Source organism: Cetorhinus maximus, chromosome 7, assembly GCF_964194155.1.
Source record: "Cetorhinus maximus chromosome 7, sCetMax3.hap1.1, whole genome shotgun sequence".
NCBI classification, from domain to species: Eukaryota; Metazoa; Chordata; class Chondrichthyes; order Lamniformes; family Cetorhinidae; genus Cetorhinus; species Cetorhinus maximus.
This window is the reverse complement of record NC_135885.1, coordinates 18240537-18264761: the sequence shown is the minus strand read 5'-3', so window position 1 is coordinate 18264761 and position 24225 is coordinate 18240537. Positions and strand designations below refer to the sequence as shown.

Here is a 24225-nt window from a genome sequence, read left to right as displayed (position 1 = left end):
GCTATTTTAAGCAACAGGGAATCAGAGTAAACCCCGGGAACGGATAAGGAGAAAACAAATCAGTACTCATTTTATTTTTTCAATCACATTGATGCAGAATGTTATCTTTATCAACTTCATCACTAACAGTACATAATACAGATCAGTTGCAAGAAATCAGGAACTAGAAAGCTGGCCAATTTCCCCACACCAACCCAAAGGCACAGACAGTAATTGTTGCACCCATCTGCCGGACCAACTGAGACCAGATAACTCAGCAGAACCGCAGGATCTAGCCTGAGATTTTTCCCATCTGCCTGACTGAGCTAATCTCTGAATAGAAATCACTGACCATTCAGGAGAGCAATTTGCACATTTAAAGATTGAAATTGCACTCCCTTCTCCGTCACTTAATTGCCTATTGATTTGAACCAAACACTATAGAATGAGAGAGCAGGTACGACAGGGTTATCTCAAAAGTATGTAATCATATAATTTCATATTCATGTGACAATACAGTATAAATATTGAAAAAGTTGCTGCGCGAGTTAATGCAATCTACTCCAAAATACGGTTCCCCACCATCGGTGTTTGTGAGATTTGCCCACTGTTAAGGAGTGTACAGTAAAACTACTGCAGCATGTATGGAAAATTGAAAATCGTGGATTTTCTCCAGGTCTCCATCTTTATTGTTCCAGAGTCCCTTGCAGACTCAATTTGCTGCTACAGCGCATCAGACTTATTCAATAAGACTCGTGCATCTTTGTTAATACAGCTGAATTAATTCACCAGAATTAAAATGAGCTGGTGGCAGCTTGTGAACATTATGAGAGGCGAAAGCTTTGTCATATGTCCCAAAATAACCAGCATGCCTAAAAACATTATAAGTGACATCTTTGTAATTGACTTCAACGACAATGACAAATGCTTTGCTCCATTTGCCTGACACAGGCGGCTGCCTGTAGCAAGCATAAAGTTGGGAGGACTGTATTCTCATTTATTCGTTATTCACATTATTTTTACATGGAATAGCTCATTTAAAAAGTTTATGAAGTAATGGTTGTATACGCCAAGCTGCTTTGAACAACTTTTAAAAATCAGATGCACCTCAATAAAATACAGAAAGCCATATGGCAATGTAGTGAAAGTGGGCCACCTCCAAACCACAAGCCCTGTCAATCCAGCCAATAAGCTGTAAGCACTTTTTGTATGATTCTGTTGACATTTCTTACTCTTTGGTATTCCATTTGAATTTCATGGAGCTGGAAGCTTTGAAGGAGTTGTCCTTCCCACTACATCCTCTTTCAGGATACATCATAAATTAGAATCTGGTAGCATCAGTAAATTGAGATACACAAAAAACAAGTAATGGGTATATTGACATGAACTGCGAGATTTGGGTCATCCTGCCATCAGCAAAGTACCTTCAATTAGATTACTGCAGGTCATTAGGATTTTTTGTTTGGGGGATGGGTACAAGTGGGATCCAGAGAAATAAAAACTGCACAAGTATCTTCTTCAAGCAATGATCAAGATGTTTGCTGTTAACTTGGGCCTGATCCTCAGATGGGAAAAGTGATAAACAAAGACCTTCTCTCTTCTTGCCTCTTGCTTCCCAACCATCCCAACCCTCTCCCCACAATTATACATCATAAATTAGTTGAAATGCTATAACATGCTAGATTATGATCTACAGAACAACAGCAAGGGCCAGGCTACAACTGATGCAGAGGAAGCTTCCAAATAAAGGGGGAGGCAATGGCGTAGTGGTATTGTTGCTGGACTAGTAATCCAGAGACCCAGGGTAATGCTCTGGGGGCGTGGGTTCGAACCCCACCACGGCAGATGGTGGAATTTGAATTCAATAAAAGATTTGGAATTAAAAGTCTAATGATGACCATGAAACCACTGTTGATTGTTGTAAGACACATCTGGTTCACTAATGTCCTTTAGGGAAAGAAATCGGCCGTCCTTAGCTGGTCTGGCTATGACTACATGTGACTCCAGACCCACAGCAATGCCCCCTTAAATGCCCCCTGAACTAGGGATGGGTAATCAATGCTGGCCTAGCCAGCGACACCATGAACGAATAAAAAAAAATGCATCTTCAAAACATCCCACCATGCTTTACAGGCAACACTTCTGAATTTCGATTTAGGGTGCAGAGTTTTGGATGAAGATTGGAAGATGGAGACCATAGGAATGGTCATGTCTAGAGGTAACAAAGGAATAGATGAAATTGGATGTGGAAGCTAATCTAAGGACTTAGGTTTAAATAACTCTCCAGGGTTGTGAATGGTCTGGTTCACCCTCATTTAGCTGGTAGGGAAAGTGATGGAGTTGGTGGCCAGATGGAGGAAATTTCTGCTCATCCAATACATGTCAATATCGAACAAGCAGTGATAAATCAGAGTCAGTGAAAGGGTCGAAAGATGTGGCAGTGGGGTAGAGCTAGGTGTCATCAGTGTCTATGTGGAATGAGACAATGCGTTTCCGCACAACCTATTTGCACACAGCAAAATTCCACAAACAATTAGATGAATGACCAACTAACCAATTTCTTTCTGGCACTGGAGGGTAAAAGTTGGACACAAGACGAACCCCTCTGCTCCTTTCCAAATTGTTTTGTGAGATATTTTATATACAACTAAGCCATCAAATAGGGGACTGAATTTAAGGCTTCATCCAAAAAAGCAGCACCACCACCAATACAATACTCTCTCAGCACTAAATTGTGAAAATACATGGTCAAGCTTGAACCCATGGAATTCCGAAGAAAAGTCATGTTGGACTCGGAGCATTAACTCTACTGCCAGACCTGCTGAGCTTTTCCAGAATTTTCTGTTTTTATTTTAACTCCACGATCTTTTAATTCAGAAGCAACATGGCTCAGTGATCCGAAATGCAATAGTGCTTATCATGGGCTTATTTTACAAAGCGTAGGACACTGGTTTCTGTTCCTTTGCTGACTTTAAAAACTATTCTCAAAAAAAGCTGGATAGTCATTTAAGGGGCTAACTTTCAGCTACGGGCCTCAGGTAGATTTTGAGACTGAAATAAACCTATAAGCTTAATGCTAACACTTGTACAGTAAAATTAGGTAACCTTTTACAACTGCTCTGGATTGGAGCCAGGTCTCCAGGTTTACAGGCAAGATAACAGGCCAGACTCACATTAACTGTCACAAAAATCTTTATCAGGGACTGCAGAGTAGTTAGATAAAATTTCTCATTCCTTCTCATAACTCAGTAGTCTCTTTTCAGATACAAACAGAAATTGGCCGAAGGCCGAAGTTAAATATTTGTTTCTCTCTCTCTGCAATTTAGCTTCCTTTCACAACATACAAGTTGACAATTTAAGTAGCTGACAATGTGAAACGGGAAAGGCGAGCACACGTAGAAAACAATTGAACTGGAATAGTTAAACTGTAGGCCTTACATAACAAAAACAGAATTACCTGGAAAAACTCAGCAGGTCTGGCAGCATCGGCGGAGAAGAAAAGAGTTGACGTTTCAAGTCCTCATGACCCTTCAACAGAACTGAGTAAAATTAGGAAAGGGGTGAAATATAAGCTGGTTTCATCCCTCTCCTAATTTTACTCAGTTCTGTTGAAGGGTCATGAGGACTCGAAACGTCAACTCTTTTCTTCTCCGCCGATGCTGCCAGACCTGCTGAGTTTTTCCAGGTAATTCTGTTTTTGTTTTGGATTTCCAGCATCCGCAGTAGTTTTTTGTTTTTATGTAGGCCTTACATGATTGCAATCGTTCACCAGGAGTTGAGATAAAAAACATGCTGTGCTTGCTTAAGCTGCGATTGTTAAATAACTCAATTTTTGGAAGGGCATTATTTCACAATACCATAAAGTTCAGAATAGTCAGTACATTCATTGCTGATTGAAGTCCCACATGATTCTCATGGTGATAAAAACAAAAAACTAAAAACTACTGCGGATGCTGGAAATCCAAAACAAAAACAGAATTACCTGGAAAAACTCAGCAGGTCTGGCAGCATCGGCGGAGAAGAAAAGAGTTGACGTTTCGAGTCCTCATGACCCTCCAACAGAACTGAGTAAAATTAGGAGAGGGGTAAAACCAGCTTATATTTCACCCCTCTCCTAATTTTACTCAGCTCTGTTGAAGGGTCATGAGGACTCGAAACGTCAACTCTTTTCTTCTCCGCCGATGCTGCCAGACCTGCTGAGTTTTTCCAGGTAATTCTGTTTTTGTTTTTGATTCTCATGGTGCTTTGTTGCCACCTAAAATAGATCAATCTTTAAGCAAATCAAAAATATGTTAAACTAAGCACAATAGTGCTGTGATGCAAACAAATAAAGATATCTTTATTAAAAGTATCATATTCCCAATAAAGCCCTTCAAGATTTCCTTGCCACTTTGTATTACACCTCGTAAAATATTTAGATTCTTTTAACCATGAATCACAATAGACCAACATGGTACAGGTCATATCACATTGGGGGTCCATTCCTCTTGCTCCTTCCCACACACAATGAGTAACTCAATAGCAGTGGTCAACTTCAGCAATGTTATGTCCTGACAAGCTATCCAAGAGAAGATATCACCTGTGCAGCTCCGAACTTCAATGCTGCAGGCCAACCTCCAAACTGAACTTATCTGTGTGGGCATGTACAATCAATGAATCTATGACATAAGAGTGTTGTGTGGGCCAGCACAGCTGATGAGCGATCCTACAGGATAGATTGGTAAACTTACAAGGTGTACATTTAAAAAATTAGACTGGTGAAATCCTAAAAATAGCTCATGTTTGCATCAGTAACATACACATTTTAGTTAGAATCGAGAACCGATCATGGAAGCTTGTGGAGACAAAAATATTTTTAAAACAATAAAGACCTCATTTTTTGAGATCGCCCAGCAGGAATTCACATCATCCACATTTTTAACATGCAACATTTTTTACCTTAACATTTTTCACTAAGATACCTCAGAGGGAAAAATCACATACTGTACTTTGTAGTTGAAAGGTCATCATCTACGGTTTAAAAATAAAACTCTCGCCTTCAGAAGACAAAGACACAGAGCAAAATGTACAGTTTAAACAAAATAAAAAATTGGGTTCAGGAAACGAATACCAACAGGGGCCTGATCTCAGTTCAGTATATCAAATACTTTTCAAACGTATTGCTGCATTCCTAGTTACTATTAAAGATTTCTCAAACTGCAAGTTTTGACAAAGCAGATGCAATAACAAGAACAGGTCGCATAAAATTGACTCGTGTTGAGGGGAGCATTAAAGGACAAAAAAATTGTAATTGAAGCAACTGAGCAAGTCGAAGAATTTCCACAGCCAAGTAATGGTTAACCCTATATTTAAGGTGCTACGTACAATGGGCTGAGTCGTACTGTCTTACTTACAACGTACAATACTAGCACAGAACAGCAAATAAATAAATAGAACATTTCAGTTTCCACTAAAATGTGTTCACTTCCCACAGAACATGGTTTTCATTCTTAACCTCAATACCATCAAATTTTAAAAGAAAACATTATTTTTAAACTTTCTACAATAAGTTAGAAGTTTGGAAGAGATATCCTTTTTCGAAAAATATTCCACCTCGAGCTGACAACAAAATCTATGTTCTCAGTCTTTCTTTCTTATTTCGCGAATCAGTCAAGGAAAAAAAATCACATCACTACAGTTGAATCTGTTCCATCTCATTACAATCAGGTCAAAATATTATCAACATTCTTTTATAAACCTTACAAAGGATCAGCGAGCTTCACTTTTCAAGACCATTTATTTTGTTTTGCATCAGAGTGAAGCAACATAAACAGTTACTGGGCGATAGAGAAACTCTACTGAAATTCTACAGAAAACATACATAAGTACTGAAGGCCTATTAATGGGTTCTGACAAAACTCAGTCCACTGTAACTAGATTGTAAACAGAGAGAGATCATTTAGAGCAAAAATCATCTGCTTAAAATTCATTTCTGTAAATTTTTGTTTCTTTCAATAACAGCTGTTCCAAAGAAAACAATAATCAAGTTAATGTTTTAAAATTCATCAATATCCATTTGAAACAGTTTACACCAGGTTTGTAAAGCCAAATTAACAAGGCATGACAGTATCATAAAGTAATTTCTCAATAAAATCTACAAATGGTCAGTCAAAATTAATTTGCTCGAATCTTTCTGAACCTCTGAAATACATCAGCTAAAATCCGCACTGATTCCATTCCTCCCCATATTGCGTCACTGCCCAAAACATCACTCACTCTTGGATGATCCAGTCATCACCAACATTATGTACTTCCACATCAATCTCACCACTGCGATGCTCATCCATACCCTATTCGTTTCCAGGTTCATTTTCCCCAAGGATCTCAATCATCAACTGAAGTCCAGTCTACTTCAACTCATCGCCGAGCTCCATTTCCATTGTTATCCTCGAAACACACCACCTATCATTGTTGTTCCACCACTCAATGACCATCATTTTGTTTTCTTGTTCACAAACTTGTTCAAACTTCCAAGCTTACTTCCTCTAGTCCACACCACTCCATCTCCAACACCCCCATCCTCTGCAGTCATCATGGTCCTGCACTCTGAAGCACTCTTCCTAAACCCCCCCAATCTTAGTACAACTTCCCCCACCTTTAGAAGCTTTTTAAAAACTTACTCTTTGACTTGGCTTTCAGCCACCTCTTCTTATAATTCTCCCAACTCCTGCACAGCATCCAATCATACTTTCTTGTGATGTTCTGCTACAGTAACGCACCAAGACGGTGAGTGTTGTAGAATAGAAACAATGCAGAAAATCCCCAAATCACAATGGTTTTGGATTTTAAGTTCTTCCTGCATCATAGGACTATTTGGGGTGGTGGCAGGGACTCAAACAAGGGGACAGAGGTCTCAAGTGAGATAGAAGAGCAGATCTCGAGTGAAATACAAGAGGTTAAGGACATGCAGCAGAAACCTTATTTTTAACACAATGTGTTGTAAGACTGTATGCATTACCATAATGAGTGATTGAAACAGAGTCCTTGTCAAAATTTAAGAATAGGTTAGATAGGAATAAGGTTAGAGGAATAAGAGGGATACGGCAACAAGGGGCAGTACAAGGAATTAGGATCAACAGCATGGCCTGGTTAGATCAAAACAACTTGCTTCCGTGTTGCAAATTCCAATATAATTCAGTGTGCATCATTCTGTCTTGCATACAGGATTTGCTCTCACTCCTCTGTACTCTAAATGCCAGAAGATAAATTAAAGCAGCAAGATTTTTGGAAGAGGGTGGCACATGGATAACAGAAAATAAACTCACGTTTCAATTATAATTCTCCTCTTTGTAAAACATGAGATTATGCATTTCTGTTTTTGGCCTTTCCCCTATTGGTACAATTGCGTTTGAAATTCAATATGTGGGAAAGAGCAAGTACACGTCTATACCTTAATATTCCATAGCAAAGTAATTTGCAACACATACTACATCGCTACTCCATACTATGACTTTCAAATTTTTATTCACATCACAAATGTTTACTTCGTCAACTGTTTACTTCAGTCATATTGACCATCAGATCCCTCCCTTTCCCCATACAGTAAGGGCCTCACCAACATAATACATTCTGAATATTATTAAATGCATGCAAATAATTCAACACAATAAATATGCCTTCAAGAAAGTCTTATAAAAAGGCTAACCTGTTAATTATACTTCTACAAAAGATGTTTTCAAAAAAACCTGTTTGTCACCTTGCTGCCTCCATTTTATGGAGGCCTACTTTAAATTTCCTACAAAAGGAAACTGATATTTTGTTGATATTGATGTAATTCTTTAAATATCCCATGCTTGAGTGAAAGTACATACTGATCTTTTAAATACAGTATAATGTTTCAGTACTGGTAACCGTTTGCAGTGTCTGGTGATACACACCTCAAAGCAGGGGCAGACTGAACTCAGGACAATACAAGAGCCTTTCATAGGTGCACCTATATTGTATTGTTTTTTTAATTTATATTTACATCCTCTCAATCACAATTCATATTTCATATTTCCATCATTGAAGCTGACAGGAACAAGGTAGAGGAAAGGGGTTGGGGGGCGGTGGAGTAAGAGATTTGGGAACGAGGAGAAAAGGGCCATCCAAATCCATGGCTGCCTGTCTGCAGGCGAGACTAAAAATATGATCACGCTGATTTAATCTGCATCCCTCACTCACCCACCCAACCAAACACAAACACATCATCCCATTAGCCTTACTATCCTCATTTTACACCCCTAGCCCTGGGTGGGAGTTAGACATCATCACAGTTATATTAACCTAGATTACAGATTCCACCCACCACTTATCCTGGAAATAATTATCTATTTAATTTTAATACCTGCAAATCCGTCTTCAGCCACTTTGAGTCGAAACGAGCCTGTGCTGCCAGACAGAAACACTGGAAAGGCATCTTCCCACCTCAGGTCCTCCAGGAGATTCAATGGCAAGAAGGGGAGAGAGGAGCAGGGAAAGGAAACAGCCGCATTATATTAATTACAGGACCCGAGGAGACAAATCACTCCGGGTTCACCCTGTGTGCATCACTACCTGCACAGGCTCGGGCCTAACTCTGCTGGTGATTTAACAGGCGGCCTGTCTCCTCCCCCATACCGTTAAGTCCCGCTTTCTTCCTCCCTCGGCTGCTTTTCTCTCTCTCTCTCTACGTCCGTATGTGTATGCGCCCTCACAACAGCCTTTGCTGCAGGAAGCAGGGATCAACCAAACCTGTAGGCGACGGCCATTAGCAACGGCGCGGTGACGCCACCGAGAGTGACAGCCCTGCCAGCCAATCGGACCCGGTCCCGCCGTCGCCCTTTCAGCTAATCGGATTCGGCTTTAGGAGCGTGGGGGGGCGGGACTTCCCGTGCGTGCCTGTTTGATGGACGGGTCCGGTGGCAGCGAGCGGTGGCTGGGTGAGGGAAGGTGAGTGCGTCTGGTGGTTTGTGAAGAGAAAAGTCGAGTTTCATCCTCTTCAACATATTGTTCAAAGCAAAGTCTGGAATTCCTGGTTTGGTTTCCTTATCCCTGGGTTAGAACCGCACCTGGAGCCCTGTGGAGCAACTCTGGGCACCAGGTCTTAGGATTGGAGTGAGTGCAGTGAATTTACCAGAATGATACCTGGACTCCAAGGGTTAAATTATAAGGAGCAATTATTCAAACATGGGGTGAATTCCATTGAATTTATAATGATTTGATTGAAGTTTAAGCTATTTGTGTGGGTGTAGGACAATCTCAAGATAAGGGGCTGATCATTTAGGACATGACAACACAAAAAATAGGAGCAGGAATAGACCATATGGCCTGTCCAGCCTGCTCCACCATTCAATACCATCATGGCTGATGTTGAGCTTCAATCCATTTTACCACCCACTCCCCATATCCCTTAATTCCCTGAGACACCAAAAATCTGTCCCAGCCTTAAATGTATTTGTAACAATGGAGCATCCACAACCCTCTGGGGTAGAGAATTCCAAAGATTCACAACCATAGAACCATAGAAAAGTTACAGCACAGAAGGAGGCCATTTGGCCCATCTTGTCCGTGCCAGGCCGAGGACACCCAGGTGCCCTTTCTAATCCCACCTTCCTGCACTCGGCCCATAGCCCTGCAGCTTACAGCACTTTAGGTGCAGATCCAGGTACTTTTTTAAAAAGTTTAAAGTTTCTGCCTCTACCACCAACTTGGGCAGCGAATTCCAGACACCCACTACCCTCTGCGTAAAAAAGTTCTTCCTCATGTCCCCCCTACACCTTCTGCCACTTATCTTGAATCTATGTCCCCTGGTTCTAGAATTCTCCACCATGGGAACCAATTTTATCCTGTCCACTCTATCTATTCTCCTACACAATTTTGAGTGAAGTAATTTCTGCTCATCTCAGTCCTAAATGATTGTCCCTTATCCTGTGACTGTGCCCTTGTGTTTTAGGCTCCCCAACCAGCAGAAACAATCTCTCAGCATCTACCCTATCAAGCCCCCTCAGAATTTTTTAGGTTTCAATGAGATTGCCTCTCATTCTTCTAAACTCAAGAGAATATAAGCCCAATTTACTTGTCCTTTTATCAAAGGACAACCCCTTTATTCAAGGGACCAATCCAGTGAATCTTTGCTGTCCTGCCTCCAATGCAGTATATCCTTTTTTAAATGTGGAGACCAAAACTTAACATAGTATTCCAGATCTGGTCTCACCACATCCCTGTACAACTGTAGAATGACTTTTTTATTCTCATAGTCCAATCCCCTTGCAATAAAGACCAACATGCCTTTTGCCTTTCCAATTGCTTGCTGCAACTGCATGCTAAATTTCTGTGATCCTTGTACAGGCACACCCAAGTCCCTTTGACCATCAACAATTAAAAGTTTCACACCGTTTTAAAAAAATGTTCTGCTTTCCTATTCTTATGGCCAAAGTGAATAACTTAACACTCACTACATTCTACTCAAACTGTCATCTTGATACCCACTCACTTAACCTGTCTATATCTCTTTGCAGCCTCTCTGTCCTCCCCACAGTTTACCTTCCCACCTAGCTTGGTACCATCAGCAAACTTGGATACATTACTCTGCCTTGTCATGTAAGTCATTAATATAGATTGTAAATAGCTGAGGCCCCAGCATTGATCCTTGCAGCACTCCACCATTCACTACCTGCCAACTTGAAAAAGCCCTGTTTATGCCCACTCTCTGCTTTCTATCCATTAACCAATCCTCTACCCATGCTAAAATACTACCCCAACTTCATGAGCCTTTATATTGCTATTAACCTTTTGTATGGCACCTTATCGAATGCCTTTTGAAAATGCAGGTATACTACATTATCTGGTTTCCCTTTATCTGCCCTACTAATTACATCCTCAAAAACTCTAATAAACAAACAGGATTTCCCCTTAGCAAAATATTGACTTGTTCTAATCATGCTATCCTTCTCTAAGTGCTTTGTTAAGACTTCCTTAATAATAGATTCCAGCATTTTCCCAACAATTAATGTTAGGCTAACTGGCCTGTAGTGCTCTCCCCCCTTCCTTGAAAAGTGGTGTAACATTAGCCAACTTCCAATCTAATGGGATCATTCCCGAATATAAGGAATTTTTGGAAAATCAAAGCTAGCACATCCACTATCTCTGCAGCTATCTCTTTTAGAACCCTAGGGTGTAGGCCATCAGGTTCTGGGGAATTGTCGGATTTTATTCCCTCAAGATTCAACAAAACGTTTTCTCTGCTGATTTTAATTTCCTCGCTCTTTTTGGCCCCTAGGTTACCGTCTGTTTCTGGTATGAAACTTGTGACTTCTGCTGTGAAGGCATACAAAATAGTTGTTCAATGCCTCTGCTATTTCTTCATTCCCCATGATAATTTCTCCTGTCTCTGCTTCTGAGGGACCAATGTTTACTTCAGCTACTCTCTTCCTCTTTATATACTTATAAAAGTTCTTACAATCTGTTTTTTTATTTTCCTGGCTAGTTTACTCTCATTCTATTTTTTTTCCTTTTTTCTCAACCTTTTGGTGTCCCCCTGCTGGTTTCTAAAACACACCCAATCTTTAGACTTGCCACTGTTTTTTGAAACATTGTAAGCCTCTTCATTTAATCTTAATACTATCCTAACTTCCTGAGTGAGCCACGGATAGTTCATTCTTGTTGAATTTTTGTTTCTCGATGGAATGTATTTTTGTTGAAGATTTTGAATTGTTTCTTTAAATGTTTCCCACTGCTCATTTACCTCCATACTTTTTTAGTCTATCTACCCAATTAACCTTAGCCAGTTCTCCCCTCATACTTATGCAATTGGCTTTGTTCAGGTTTAAGATTCTTGTTTGTGATTGGAATATGTCACTTTCAAATTAATATGGAATTCAATGGTATTATGATCACTATTTCCCAGAGGATCTTTTACCATAACATTACTAAATAACCCTGCTTCATTAGGCAATAAGACCAAAATGAGGAGAAATGACTTCATTCAAAGGGTTATGAATCTTTGGAATTCCCTACCGCAGAGGGCTGTAGATGCTCCAAGGCTGGGATAGACAGATTTTAGGGGTCTCAGGGAATTAAGGGATATGGGCAACGGGTGGGAAATTGGAGTTGAAGCCCAAGATCATCCATGATCGCATTGAATGACAGAGCAGGCTCAATGAGCTGTGTGGTCTACTCCTGCTCCTATTTCCTGTGTTCTTATTAAGGGGAACAAATAAGGTATATTGGGAGAAACTATATACGTTGGTTGGGGAGTCTAGGACCAGGATGTATAGTATAAACTTTAGACCCTTTAGGAGTTAAATTAGGAAACATTTCTAAATGCCAAGGGTGCTAGATGCTGGAACAGTTCATTTTAAATCTGAGATTGATAGATTTGGGATATGGGGCAACAGCAATATGGAATTGTGTTGCCTTCAGAATGTTCTCATTGAATGGTACATCAGGCTTGAGCATTTAAATGACCTACACTCCTTTTCTTTTGCTCCTCAGTTTAGTACAAACACGCAAACTAAATCCGCAGGCCATGTGAGAGAGATAGTTTTGGTATTTGGTCTGCCTGGGATTGGAGAGTTTCAAGGTGACCTGCTTATTCGATATGAAGGGAAGTGCTTCTTTTTATTTATCACCAGGGGAGGTGTTTTTGTTAGAGGAGTAAAAGGTTTTATAATGAGCAGTGGCGTCAACAATAATTATATTCCCAGCTTTGATGAAATGCCATAGACATGAAATGTCACTGCTTGCAGTGAGAGTCAGAGCAGTCTAATCTGTCATGCTGCACTGTGTGAAGTACCTGGACTGTCCCCAGCCACTATCTAATTACCTTTTCAATATAATGTTGAGTAAGCTCCCCTAACACTTACCTTGAAAGTGCACTGACTGGTTAGTTGATGGAGGGAGTTGTGTGCGCTTTAGGTTTAGACATAACTTAAGTATTAGTCAGTGGAGTGTTTGTTCAGAAAGAGTTGGTTACCTCGCACAACACCCTGGTAATTTCCTCTGCTTTGTATTCTGTGTCAAAGTGACCTTGTTGGGCAGAACTGGCCAAAATCTTGTTCCCAGAGATATGGCTTTAATATTGTCTGGAAATGTCATGTATGCTTCCAGATTGTGAGAGTAACTCGATAATCAGCAGTGTGATGGTGAGGGAGTGGGAAGTAGGAGAAGCTTCAGCATAAAGTAGATTCAATTGTGGTTTTCAAAAGGGAATTGGAAATGCACTACCCTCATCAACCCTCCTTGTTGCCACCTCAAAAAATTCAATCAAGTTACATAACCTAACGAATAGGACTAGACCACATGGCCCCTCAAGCCTGCTCCGCCATTCAAGATGATCATGGCTGATCATCAGCCTTAACCCAACTTTCTGGGCCACTCCTCATTTTCTTGATTACCTGAGTCCAAAAATTATCGCAGCCTTAAATATATTCAATGATAGAGCATTCACAAGTGTCGGGTAGAGAATTCCAAAGATACACAGACCTGAGAGTGAAGAAATTTCTCCTTGCCCCAGCCCTAAACGATTGCCCCCTTATCCTTAGACTTGTCCCTGTGTTCTAGAATCCTCAATTAATCAGACACGATCTCCCTTTAATTAATCCATGCCTTTCTAAATTATGCATTTTTTCCCAAAATCTTTGCCACCTCTCCAGGTTCAGCAACTGGCCTGTAATTACTCCCTTTTGACGTATGTTAATTCAGACCAATGTGCACTTTGAGAGTTTCAACATTAAACCTTTTAGAATCATGATTATCTTCATAATCCTTTCTTTTTGGTGAATTTTGGTGTTTTAATTTGAATGCTATGTAAGGTCATAAGGCAATTAGCTTGCTAAGTATTGAGGTTCATAGAACAAAATTAACCAAAGTCATTAATGAGCTAATTAAAGTATCTTGAGAGTGAGTCTCTCTTAATGGTTGTTGACCACTCAAAACATGGTTAACGTTTTAAAAATTGCAATTGCAACCTATTCTGTATTTAATGTAATACTTTGGAATGACTAAAGAATGTGGATTATAAGATTATGTTGATAACTGTATTACTTTTCACTTTATTAAAGGAAGCTGCTAACAATACATTCAATGTGAATTAGTAAATATAAATAGGTCAAGTAGTTTAGCGTTGGAGGACTTGGCTTCAAATTCCAGTCTCAACTGATGTTCATGCTCTGACCCCAGCAAGTTTTTTTTTTCAGTCTCTAACTGGCTGTCTGCAACAGTGTATAGTAGCCAAATATTCCCTTCTTGAAATATTAAAATGGCATCTTCTGTCTGACTTTCTCCTCCTCCCAGCAAAGGAAAACCAGTCATCGCTGCTGTCAGGTAGCTCCTTGTCATCATCAAATTAAAAAATCTTGGGAACAAGTAACCATCTGCCCCACATCAAAAAGGAATGCTTGATGGGGAATATGACTAAACTAGGTAGAATTTTTTTTCTTCTCCCCCTTTTACTGAGGCATTGACTCCTTGCTGGCATAAATATTAAATTCAACAAAATTCACCACAGGCACCAAACATCCTCCAATGCGTAATCAAAGTGACCACTTTTGGCAGCCTTACCAATGACTGACTATCTGCAAACTTATCAGTCTCAAATGAGCATGAGCCTTTCCTCCTGTTCAACTGTAATGTCTCTGTGATGGTAAAGTTTGCTGATATTCGCAGTCAGAGCTCACCAATGTGCACCTCCAGCAGTAATCGTAAAAAGAACTGCAGTCAATTCTTCCCCCCACCTACTAAGATAGTAAAACCTATTATTGTAATCCAGCTGCTACCTCCTACTGAACTCAGTTCACTCAACACATAATTAATTGGTAGCCAGTGTAATTTCTAAACCCTGCAGGGCTGGTGGAAAAACAGCCAGCTGGCAATCCTATTCCGCTATTCCGACTATAAGAAGTTAAGAACTAATGAGACATTTTTAAACATCCAGCTCACCCTGTCATCTAGGTAGCATTCAGCTTTTGCAGGAATATTTTCCTTTATTCCTACTATTTTAAAGGAAGGACTACAATATTGAAATTATTTTGTCTGCAGCAACTACTTGCATTAATATAATACCTGTAATACTGAACCACTTTGCAGAGGCATAAGACTGAACCAAGAGTGGAGGTATTAGGAGAGTGACTAAAATCTTGGTGAAAGAAGTGGGTTTTAAGCAGAGGAGGAGTGGGAAATGCAAGAGAGGTTTAGAAAGAGTTGCTGAAGGCATGTCCACCACTGGGACAGACTTGCACAATGGTGTTCTCAGTGTACCTATTTAAAAATTTAGGATCTCCTTTAGCTTTCTCACAGGTATAGAAGGCTGGTCACTGCCATTTGGATTGAGTGTCTTACATTTATGAATGCCCAAACTGTCCAAATATCTAACTGTATAAGAGTGCAATGCCAGGATGTAATAGGACATCCTTATGTTCTGAACTGAATGTTGTATCTGTTGCATGTGACCTCATAAGCTTCTCCAATGTTTGCAACGGTGGATTAAAACACTGAGGTGAGGGGTTTTACTATCAAATGATTAGAAGCAATCAATGATATCAGGGGGACTACAAAGCAGGTGAAAGTACACTAATAAAACTTGGTCCAATTATTAATGAATGGCACTGTCAAGTCGTGTCTGTCTCCTGTTTCCCCTCCCCATTCTTTTCAATGGAGAAGGAGTGCTTGACCTCCACATCTCAACCTGTGGATAATTAGAGGTACAAGCCCACATCCTAAGACTTTGTAGTACAGTATGTTGGGCTGTTCCTGAGAATGGCCTTCAAGGAAGACACTGGTTGAGAGAGATGAATGGAAAATATTGTTTTTGGCTCTTCCACCAACAACTTATCACGTTCTTCATGTAAGAAATACAATCCTGAGACATTTCTAATCATGGACCCAAGAATATAAATTTATTATATCTAACTTCTTAATTGAAAGCACGAATAAAGTTGTTTAACAGCACACTTTATTCAACCAAGCAAGAAATGAACAGTCATGTCGAGGTTCTTTCCATGGTATTATAAAAATAGTGCAATTTTTTTAAGCTCATCTGTAACAGTAAAATTATAAAAGGAGAAAAGATAGATTACTGTTTCATTAAAAGTTAGAATGGTTAAGATTACAGAGAGAATATAGGACACATTTAGTTAACATGATCTTGTGAATGACGCTTATCAGTTGTTCGTCAGCAAGCAGAGCACTGGCACTACATTAACACAAACTGCTGTTGTGTATCCGAGAGAACACTATTAAATTTGAGGCATTGGTGAAGAATCCATTCATTCTTGGTCTTCATCTTGAGAGTTCACATCTTCTGATTCCTTTGCATGACTGGAGTCACTGACATCAACTTCTTTCACCTAATGAAAAAGTACTATTTTTATTGTAATATGTTTTATATTCAATGCAAAACAAATATGTTCACACCCAACCTTTTAAGTGTATTTTCCCTCTGGTTACCTTCTCCCTGCTGTGAAGCTTCACAGAAAGTAGATGGCTTGCCCCCACGGTGCACCAACACCCACCACTTTTTTTTCGGTGATCACATACTCACAGGTAGGTTTGTAAAATATTGCTAAAAACCAACACACCTAGAAATGTAAGTATTATCACATCTTCATCTATAACTTTTTCAGTTAAATAAGTTATCTTGGAAGCTATATATATTGATCAATTAAACATCAACCTTTGAAGCTGTGTTCAAACATAGTTTGTAATGTTATTTCAGAAAATCTTGTGTTAAAGAAAAAAGCACAATTAAAGGATCTTTTAGCAACAAAGTAGAGGGAACAGTTGAGTAACTATTTTGGTGGAGACGGCTGTTTGAAAAACTTGAGGAACATGACTTTCAGGAGCTTCGGCACTATGCAGGATTCTTGAGTTCTTTATTGATGAAAAATGGGTGTGCTGCAGGTCTGCCATCAGGGCTGGAGAAGCAAGCAGAGGCCTGGAACTTGTGGCACAGGAGGATGAAATTGGGTAAGGTGCGCCACAAAGACCTTGCACCACATGGGTTCTCCATAACCTTGTATCTCAACTTCAGTGAGAAGCAGAGCGTCCACTTCTTTAGCAGGAAGGCTGTGACTGAGCTGTGCCATGTGTTGTGCAGTAACTGCAACCCAGCAGCTTGGCATGCACAGCATTACTGTGACAGTATCAGTCATCATTGGCTATGCCTCGGTCATTCTCGGCTGTAACAGGTGACCTTACCAATATGTCAAGTTACTGTGCACTGTTGATAAGTTAAGTGACTGATGCACTCTGACAGATGGAACCATTCATCACCTTTTTCTATGGATGCTGCCAAGAGAGAGGAGAATGCTCTGGTCTTTACCCAAATTACTGGCGTCCCACAGGTCCTAGGGATCATCAAATCTATTCACAAAGCTCTATATGAAGACCCTGGAATATTCATTAATAGAAAAAACTTCCTCTGAATGTTGAGCTAATGTGGGACCGCTGGCAGCAGGTCTGTACTCAGTTTCTTGCTGGTTGCAATAACGCCTTTGTCATGGGTGTACAAACAGTCACTTGGTAGTACAGAACTTAAATATTACTAAAAAGAGAGACAATCTGCATCGTTTTCTCCTGTACAGGTCGAATATCCTTTATCCGAAACCCTCGGGGCCGATTCCGTTTCGGATTTCCGTTTTCGGATACCACACATAGGCCTAGGTCTTTTTAAATTACAATAGTCCAAGCCTAAGCAAGCTATAGTCTAAAGTAAATAAAGTGGCTAGAAAATAAGGTGTATCACTGAATAATAAATACGGGGTACCAGTAATAAGCTTTTTAACATGTTCACCACAAAAAAATCGCAAGGTAAATAGTGAAGACAAACAACTGGACTTCCCGTGCTAAAGGTCGATGAGGTTCAAAGAAATGCACTTTTTGGATGTGTTCGGATTTCAGATTTACGGATAAAGGATCCTCGACTTGCAGGATACGTTGTGAACTTTTGAAATATGGCATTCTTGCATTTGTCCTGATGTGTGCAAGATGAAGAGCTTTGGCAGCATGCCTCTCTTTTCAGCAATGCTTTTATCCTGCACTAGTCTTCGATTTTACCTTATTTTAGACCCAGACCATTGGGTGTCAGGCTGGCTTGGGAAGAATGGCTGACCACCTGGCTCATGACAATCAAGAGGGCTACAAACCAAGCCAAGATTCAACCTGAGCTCTGATTGAGCAAGACCATCAGGGCTCTGAAGCAGATTTCACCACCTAAACAGATCTGAAGAGGTGAAAACAAAAAATGCTGGAAAAACTCAGGTCTGACAGCATCTGTGGAGAGAGAGACAGAGATAACGTTTTGAGTCCGTATGACTCTTCCTCAGATCTGAAGATGGTTTTTTTTGTTTTTTGTTTCAGATTTCCAGCATCCACAGTATTTTGCCTTTATTATGTTAGATTGGAAGAGGTGCTTCAGTATAGCTCCAAGTGGGCATCCAGAATTGGTGTTGGCTGCTGCATTCTCCACAACTTCATCTTCCTAAGGGATCAACTCTTACCCATGACCAGGAAGTGCATCAGGCAACAATGCTCCCAGTTGCCGGACCTGTGCATCAACAAATCATCAAGGAACATTTCTACAACATCATCTCTCACCCCTCTAATCTGCTACCACCACACCCACTCATGCTCAACTGACAAATGCTCTCATCTTCACTAATTCCAAGTTGCTGCTTTGCAGCCACAAACTGCTTTGTAAGGGTTAACTTCACCAAAAGAGGCACAAAGGAAGGCCCATTAGGGGCAATGCTCAACTAGGCCAAAGAATAAGGAGGGGCATCATGTGGCCTCTGACTCTGGATAATGCAGCAACAAGAGAAAGAGTTCTGAGGAATACCAATTGATTTATTTATGTTTGATTCACAAATTTGTTTAATAATGGTTACAGGATGGTGAAAAGGTGACATAGTTTAATTTATGTAACTAGAGTGAATGAGGGGGCATCTGTTCTGTAATGGGTGAAGCTTCACAGATTAATTATGTAACTAAGATGGAGAACAAATTATTTATGTAATGGATGAATATGGGATTGAGTAATTATTTGTATAACCGAAATTACCAAGGAGCACAGATTTACTTGCAACCAAGAACAGATGATGTCAAAAGATTTATTATTTGTCAGGATGGATAAGGAGCACAGATTTCTTTGTGTAATTAGGATGGTGAGGGATATATATATATCAATTATTTATGTACCTGAATAATTTCAGAAATAATCTGGTGATAATGTGGGAAATTAGTTTTGAAATGGAGGAGAAAACATTTTGTATTAGGATTCGAGACCACCGGGGTGCCCAAGATTAATAAGCACTCTATGTTAGCGACCAAAACAGTTATATTTATAGTATAGCCTAAGTCGTGACATTTAGCTCCAGTATTCTATAAATAAGCTATATAAAACAGTTTTAGACTATCTTCTCTTTTTAGCATTTGAGTTCTAACTCTGTCCTCCCACTGAAAAACATTGCACACTCTTCCTTAACATGTATTATTAGTCACAGTTAACCTCACAATGTGAGACTCATAATCTATGGCACAGCTCCTCTGGAAATTTTTACTATTGCAACTCAGAACTAATCCTGACCCTTTCGGAATAAATGATACCAAAAACTGTGGCTCAGATTTTCCTGGGGACTCACACCAGTAGCGTAGGGACTCGTGAACAGTGCAGGAGAAAGGAAATTATGGAGTAAGTGACTTATGCCATTAATTATGGTCATTGGGGACCTTTCCATTGCTCCTCCATTACCTTTGCCAAAAGCAGTAAGAAGCAAATCTATATATATCAACTAATATTTTCCAAAATATAAGAAAACTTGAATGAATAATTAAGTCTCTGCATACATTTAGTCTTTCTGTAATGGCAAGAGATAATCATTTACTGTTGGGAAGATTTGTTGAAGCAGCAAACATTGCCCAAGCCAGTGTGCCCGCTCTACATGGGTGCCTGAAAGGAAAGCTGACTATTCCACAGGGAGGACCTGAAATTGAAGGTTATTTTTAAAACTAAAATTAAAAAAACATAATTTTGTGCCTCCTGGATCTCTCCTGAAATCCCTGCAAGTGATGGCAGAATTACCTTGCGGATATGTACCCGTGATCAATCCTTTTAAATAGTTAACTGGTATATTAATGTTCATTGATAATTTTCATCTTTTTCACAGGGATACAAAGAATGCAACTTGGTATTTTTGTTTTTGGGTGAAAGTGTCAAGTAGGCAATATGGGATTAGCTGCCCATTGCACAGCTCTCCCAATAATGGCACTGGTAATGAAAGCCTGGGGAGAAGTTGGCTCATTTAATATCACTTGTTCTAACACTATTGCCCAAAGTCAAATATACCCTGACACACTTATCCCCAATCACCCTATAAAAGATAATCTGCAAACTGACAAAATAAAGTATACATGGAATATTTACACGAGTGTACATTGTATTAGGTTTTTGTAAAAAAAAACTGCTACCGATCCTTTTAGCTTGAACACATTTAATGATTTCACGAGTTTAGAAGAATGAGAGGTGATCTCATTCAAACATATAAAATTCTTACAGGGCTCAACAGGGTAGATACAGGAAGGGTGCTTCCCCTGGCTGGGGTGTCTGGAACCAGGGGACATAGTGTCAGAATAAGGGACAGGTCAATTAGGACTGAGATGAGGAGGAATTTCTTCCTCAGAGGGTGGTGAATCTTTGGAATTCTCTGCCACGAGGGCTGTGGAGGCTCAGCTGTTGCATATGGTCAAGACTGAGATTGATAGATTTCTACATAGTAAGAAGATAAAGGGATAGTGCAGAAAAATGCTGTTGAAGTAGCAGATCAGCCATGATCTCATTGAATGGTCAAGTGGGCTCAGGGCTGAATAGCCTATTCCTGTTATTTCTTGCTATTATCTGTTGATAACTGTCACAAAACACAACATCCACAAAAAGCAGAATCTTCTATCTTAAATGTGGAAACTAACAAAGGGAACATGGTATCTAAGATCTATATGGTCAGTGCACAACATACTAAAGTACGATCAGGGATAGGCAACTCGGCTCCTTGAGCTGGTTTCACCATTTAATTAGATGATGGATGAACTATTCCTCAATTCAATTTTCCCACCTTTGATCATATTCTTTGATACCGAAACCTAACAAAGATTATCAATACCAGTTCAGTCTTGCGTTGACCTGCATGCACATTCCTTTGGGCAATGTTGCCTGCAAAATTTTGTTGTGCACAGCCAGTTTTCTGACAATGCACAGTACCTGTAACTTTATCTGCTGAGCCGATGCTTAGCACAGAACAAGTCCTGCATGGTGTCTGCTGCTCCATGGGCGTGCGCACTCACAGCTAAGTGGAAAAATTGCTTTTGGGATGAGGGGGCAAAATTTCTAATTTCCACTACCTACTCTTGTGTGGGAAAAGTGCTCCCTGATTTCATTCTGAAATGGCTGAGCACTAATTTTAAGATTCACAGAATCTCTTAGTGCAGAAGAGGCCCTTTGGCCCATCAAGTCTGCACCGACACATGAGAAACACCTGACCTATCTACCTAATCCCATTTACCAGCACTTGGCCCATAGCCTTGAATGTTATGATGTGCCAAGTGCTCATCCAGGTACTTTTTAAAGGATGTGAGGCAACCCGCCTCCACCAGGCAGTGCATTCCAGACCGTCACCACCCTCTGGGTAAAAAAAGTTTTTCCTCACAGCCCCCCTAAACCTCCTGCCCCTTACTTTGAACTTATATCCCCTCATGACTGACCCTTCAACTAAGGGGAACAGCTGCTCCCTATCCACCCTGTCCATGCCCCTCATAATCTTGATCACGTAGCCCCTCAGTCTTCTCTGCTCCAACGAAAACAACCCAAGTCTATCCAACCTCTCTTCATAACTTAAATGTTTCATCCCAGGCTACATCCTGGTGAATCTTCTCTGCACCCACTCCAGTGCAATCACATCCTTCCTATAATGTGGCGACCAGAACTGCACACAGCACTCAAGCTGTGGCCTCACCAAGGTTCTATACAACTCCAAAAAGACCTCCCTACTTTTGTAATCTATGCCTCGATTGATAAAGGCAAGTGTCCCATATGCCTTTTTCACCACCCCGCTAACATGCCCCTCCGCCTTCAGAGATCTATGGACACACACTCCAAAGTCCCTTTGTTCCTCAGAACTTCCTAGTGTCATGCTGTTCATTAAATACTTCCTTGTCAAATTACCCCTTCCAAAGTGTATCACCTCACACTTTTCAGGATTCAAGATTGTTCCCCCATCAGAGGAAGCAGCTTTTCTGTATCTAATCTATCAAATCCCTTTATCATTTTAAGCACTTTAATCACTCCTCGACCTTCTAAAGTCAAAGGAATGCGAGCCAAGTTTGTGCAACCTGTCTTCACAATTTTAGCCCTTTATGCCTTGGTATATTGGTGAACATGTGCTGTCCCCCTCCAATACCAATGTTTCTTTCTTGAGGTGCAGTGCCCAAAACTGAATGCAATATTCCAGATGGAGTCCAACCAAAGCTCTTGTAAAATTGAAGCATAGCTTCCTACCTTTTTGTATTTCAATCAACTTGAGATGAAGGCCAACATTCCATTAGCCTTTTCAATACTCTTGTACCTGTGAACTAGCTTTGAATGGTTCCCTTTGTTCTTCTAGTCTCCTATCATTAAGGAATATTCTGATTTTGTCTTTTTTGGATCCAAAATGGATGATATACTTTTCCATGTTGAACATTATCTGCAACAGTTTTGCCCACTCACTTAATCTGTCTATATTCCTATGTAAATTCCTGCCCCATTACTGTGCCTCCTAACAGTGTATATACAGCTCTCTTCCTTCTTGGTGAAAAGTTGAGGCCTGAGTACAGAATTCTGAGGTATACCACTTGTCACATCCAGACAATCAGATTACATTCCCCTTATTCTGTCTCCTGCATCCCATTCCATGTCACAAGGTAATCTCCAATTGCATGCACTGCCAGTTTTGCTGATAACCTCTTGTGCAGAACATTATCAAATGCCTCCTGGAAGTCCATAGGGATAACACCCAAAAAGAGTGCTGTCCACCATGAAAGTACCTCCTCAAAAGATAGATTTTGGAAGTCTGCCATGAACAAATCTATACTGACTCTTGATCAACTCGTATTTGTTCAAATGCTCGGTCATTCTGTTCTTGATGGTCGATTCCACTAATATCCCCACTGCAACAGACATTAAATTGGCCAGTAGTTTCCTGGTTTCTGTTTCTCCCTCCTGCCTTAAATAATGGTATGATATTTATAATTTTCTACCAAGTATTCCATACATTTCCAACTGTGAGATTTAGAATTGCTGCAACACTTCATATCTTCATACAAAGAGATTTAATTACATAATAAATGAAATTACTGGCAGAACAGCCACACAACAAACCCTACAGACTTGATTTTGTGCATTGTGATACAAACAAAATTAGGCTGCCTTGGGAGCAACAACCTAAAATACCATGATGAAAAAGTTATTGATTGTAAAGGTGCTCAGGTTTACCTGGTGATTTTTAGTCACCTCATTTACCACATATTATGTCAAAAGATCTGACCTCTGATTCTGTTGTATCCTCATCGTCATCCTTGGGTTCGTGCATTTCTTCTGGAGAGACAATAAGCAACATGCAGCAATCCACAGCCAATGTATAATTGTGTTTTGACAGTAGTTCTTAAAAAAAAGACTTAACATCATAGTAACAACTTGGCAGGCTCTTAATGTAATTGCAGCTAAGTTTTTTTGCTGCAAAGTTTTCAAATCAGGCTGTTCTCTAAAAATATTTTTATTTTTGAAAAACCACATTAAAGGGTCAGGGCTCTTTGTGCAAGATGCCATCATGGTTGAAAAGAATGAAAGAGATTGAGGTAATTGGGAAATTGTGACATGATGACTGAGTGGAGTAATTAAAGATGAGGTGTCTTAACTGGCAGTTAGACATGACTGAAGAAACCATGAATTCCACTATGGGATGACCAAATATGGTAGGCACGTAAAGGGGTGTGATGTTAAGTGCCCACTCTTCTGTTATCTATGCATCCACAAAATGACGATGCTACGGCAAACTGATAACCAGATGCAGCTCTAACCTCTGCATTAATTTCTTCCTGTCTTCAAATTAGGCTATGGTTCTACAGGCACAGGTTTCCCTCTAATATTTCATTGAGGTGTAATTTGTCATGTATGAGCCTAGACCATGAACACAGGCTGTTTGACCATAGGGGAATATCACAGCA

The 24225-nt window shown here is 40.1% G+C and overlaps 2 protein-coding genes across 10 annotated transcripts in view; both read right to left on the bottom strand.

The window, feature by feature from the left end:
* herc2 (HECT and RLD domain containing E3 ubiquitin protein ligase 2) overlaps nucleotides 1-8708 on the bottom strand; it is a 246039-nt gene extending 237331 nt beyond the window's left edge. For 7 of the 9 annotated variants that reach the window (XM_078545137.1, XM_078545138.1, XM_078545144.1 and 4 more), the window contains exon 1: nucleotides 8345-8681. In XM_078545137.1, coding sequence (XP_078401263.1) covers nucleotides 8345-8416 — 72 coding nt within the window. In that variant the 5' untranslated portion in view covers nucleotides 8417-8681. Of the gene's footprint in view, nucleotides 1-8344 lie in introns of all 9 variants that reach the window. The other 2 variants (XM_078545139.1, XM_078545142.1) reach the window with 1 other exon arrangement.
* A 7156-nt stretch (nucleotides 8709-15864) lies between these two features.
* The window catches only part of LOC144682627 (uncharacterized), a 37754-nt gene continuing 29393 nt past the window's right edge, over nucleotides 15865-24225 (bottom strand). Inside the window, exons 8-9 of the mRNA XM_078545136.1 lie at nucleotides 23547-23596; nucleotides 15865-16322 (exon numbers count right to left, since the gene is read on the bottom strand). Coding sequence (XP_078401262.1) covers nucleotides 16242-16322; nucleotides 23547-23596 — 131 coding nt within the window. The 3' untranslated portion in view covers nucleotides 15865-16241. The remainder of the gene's footprint in view (nucleotides 16323-23546; nucleotides 23597-24225) is intronic.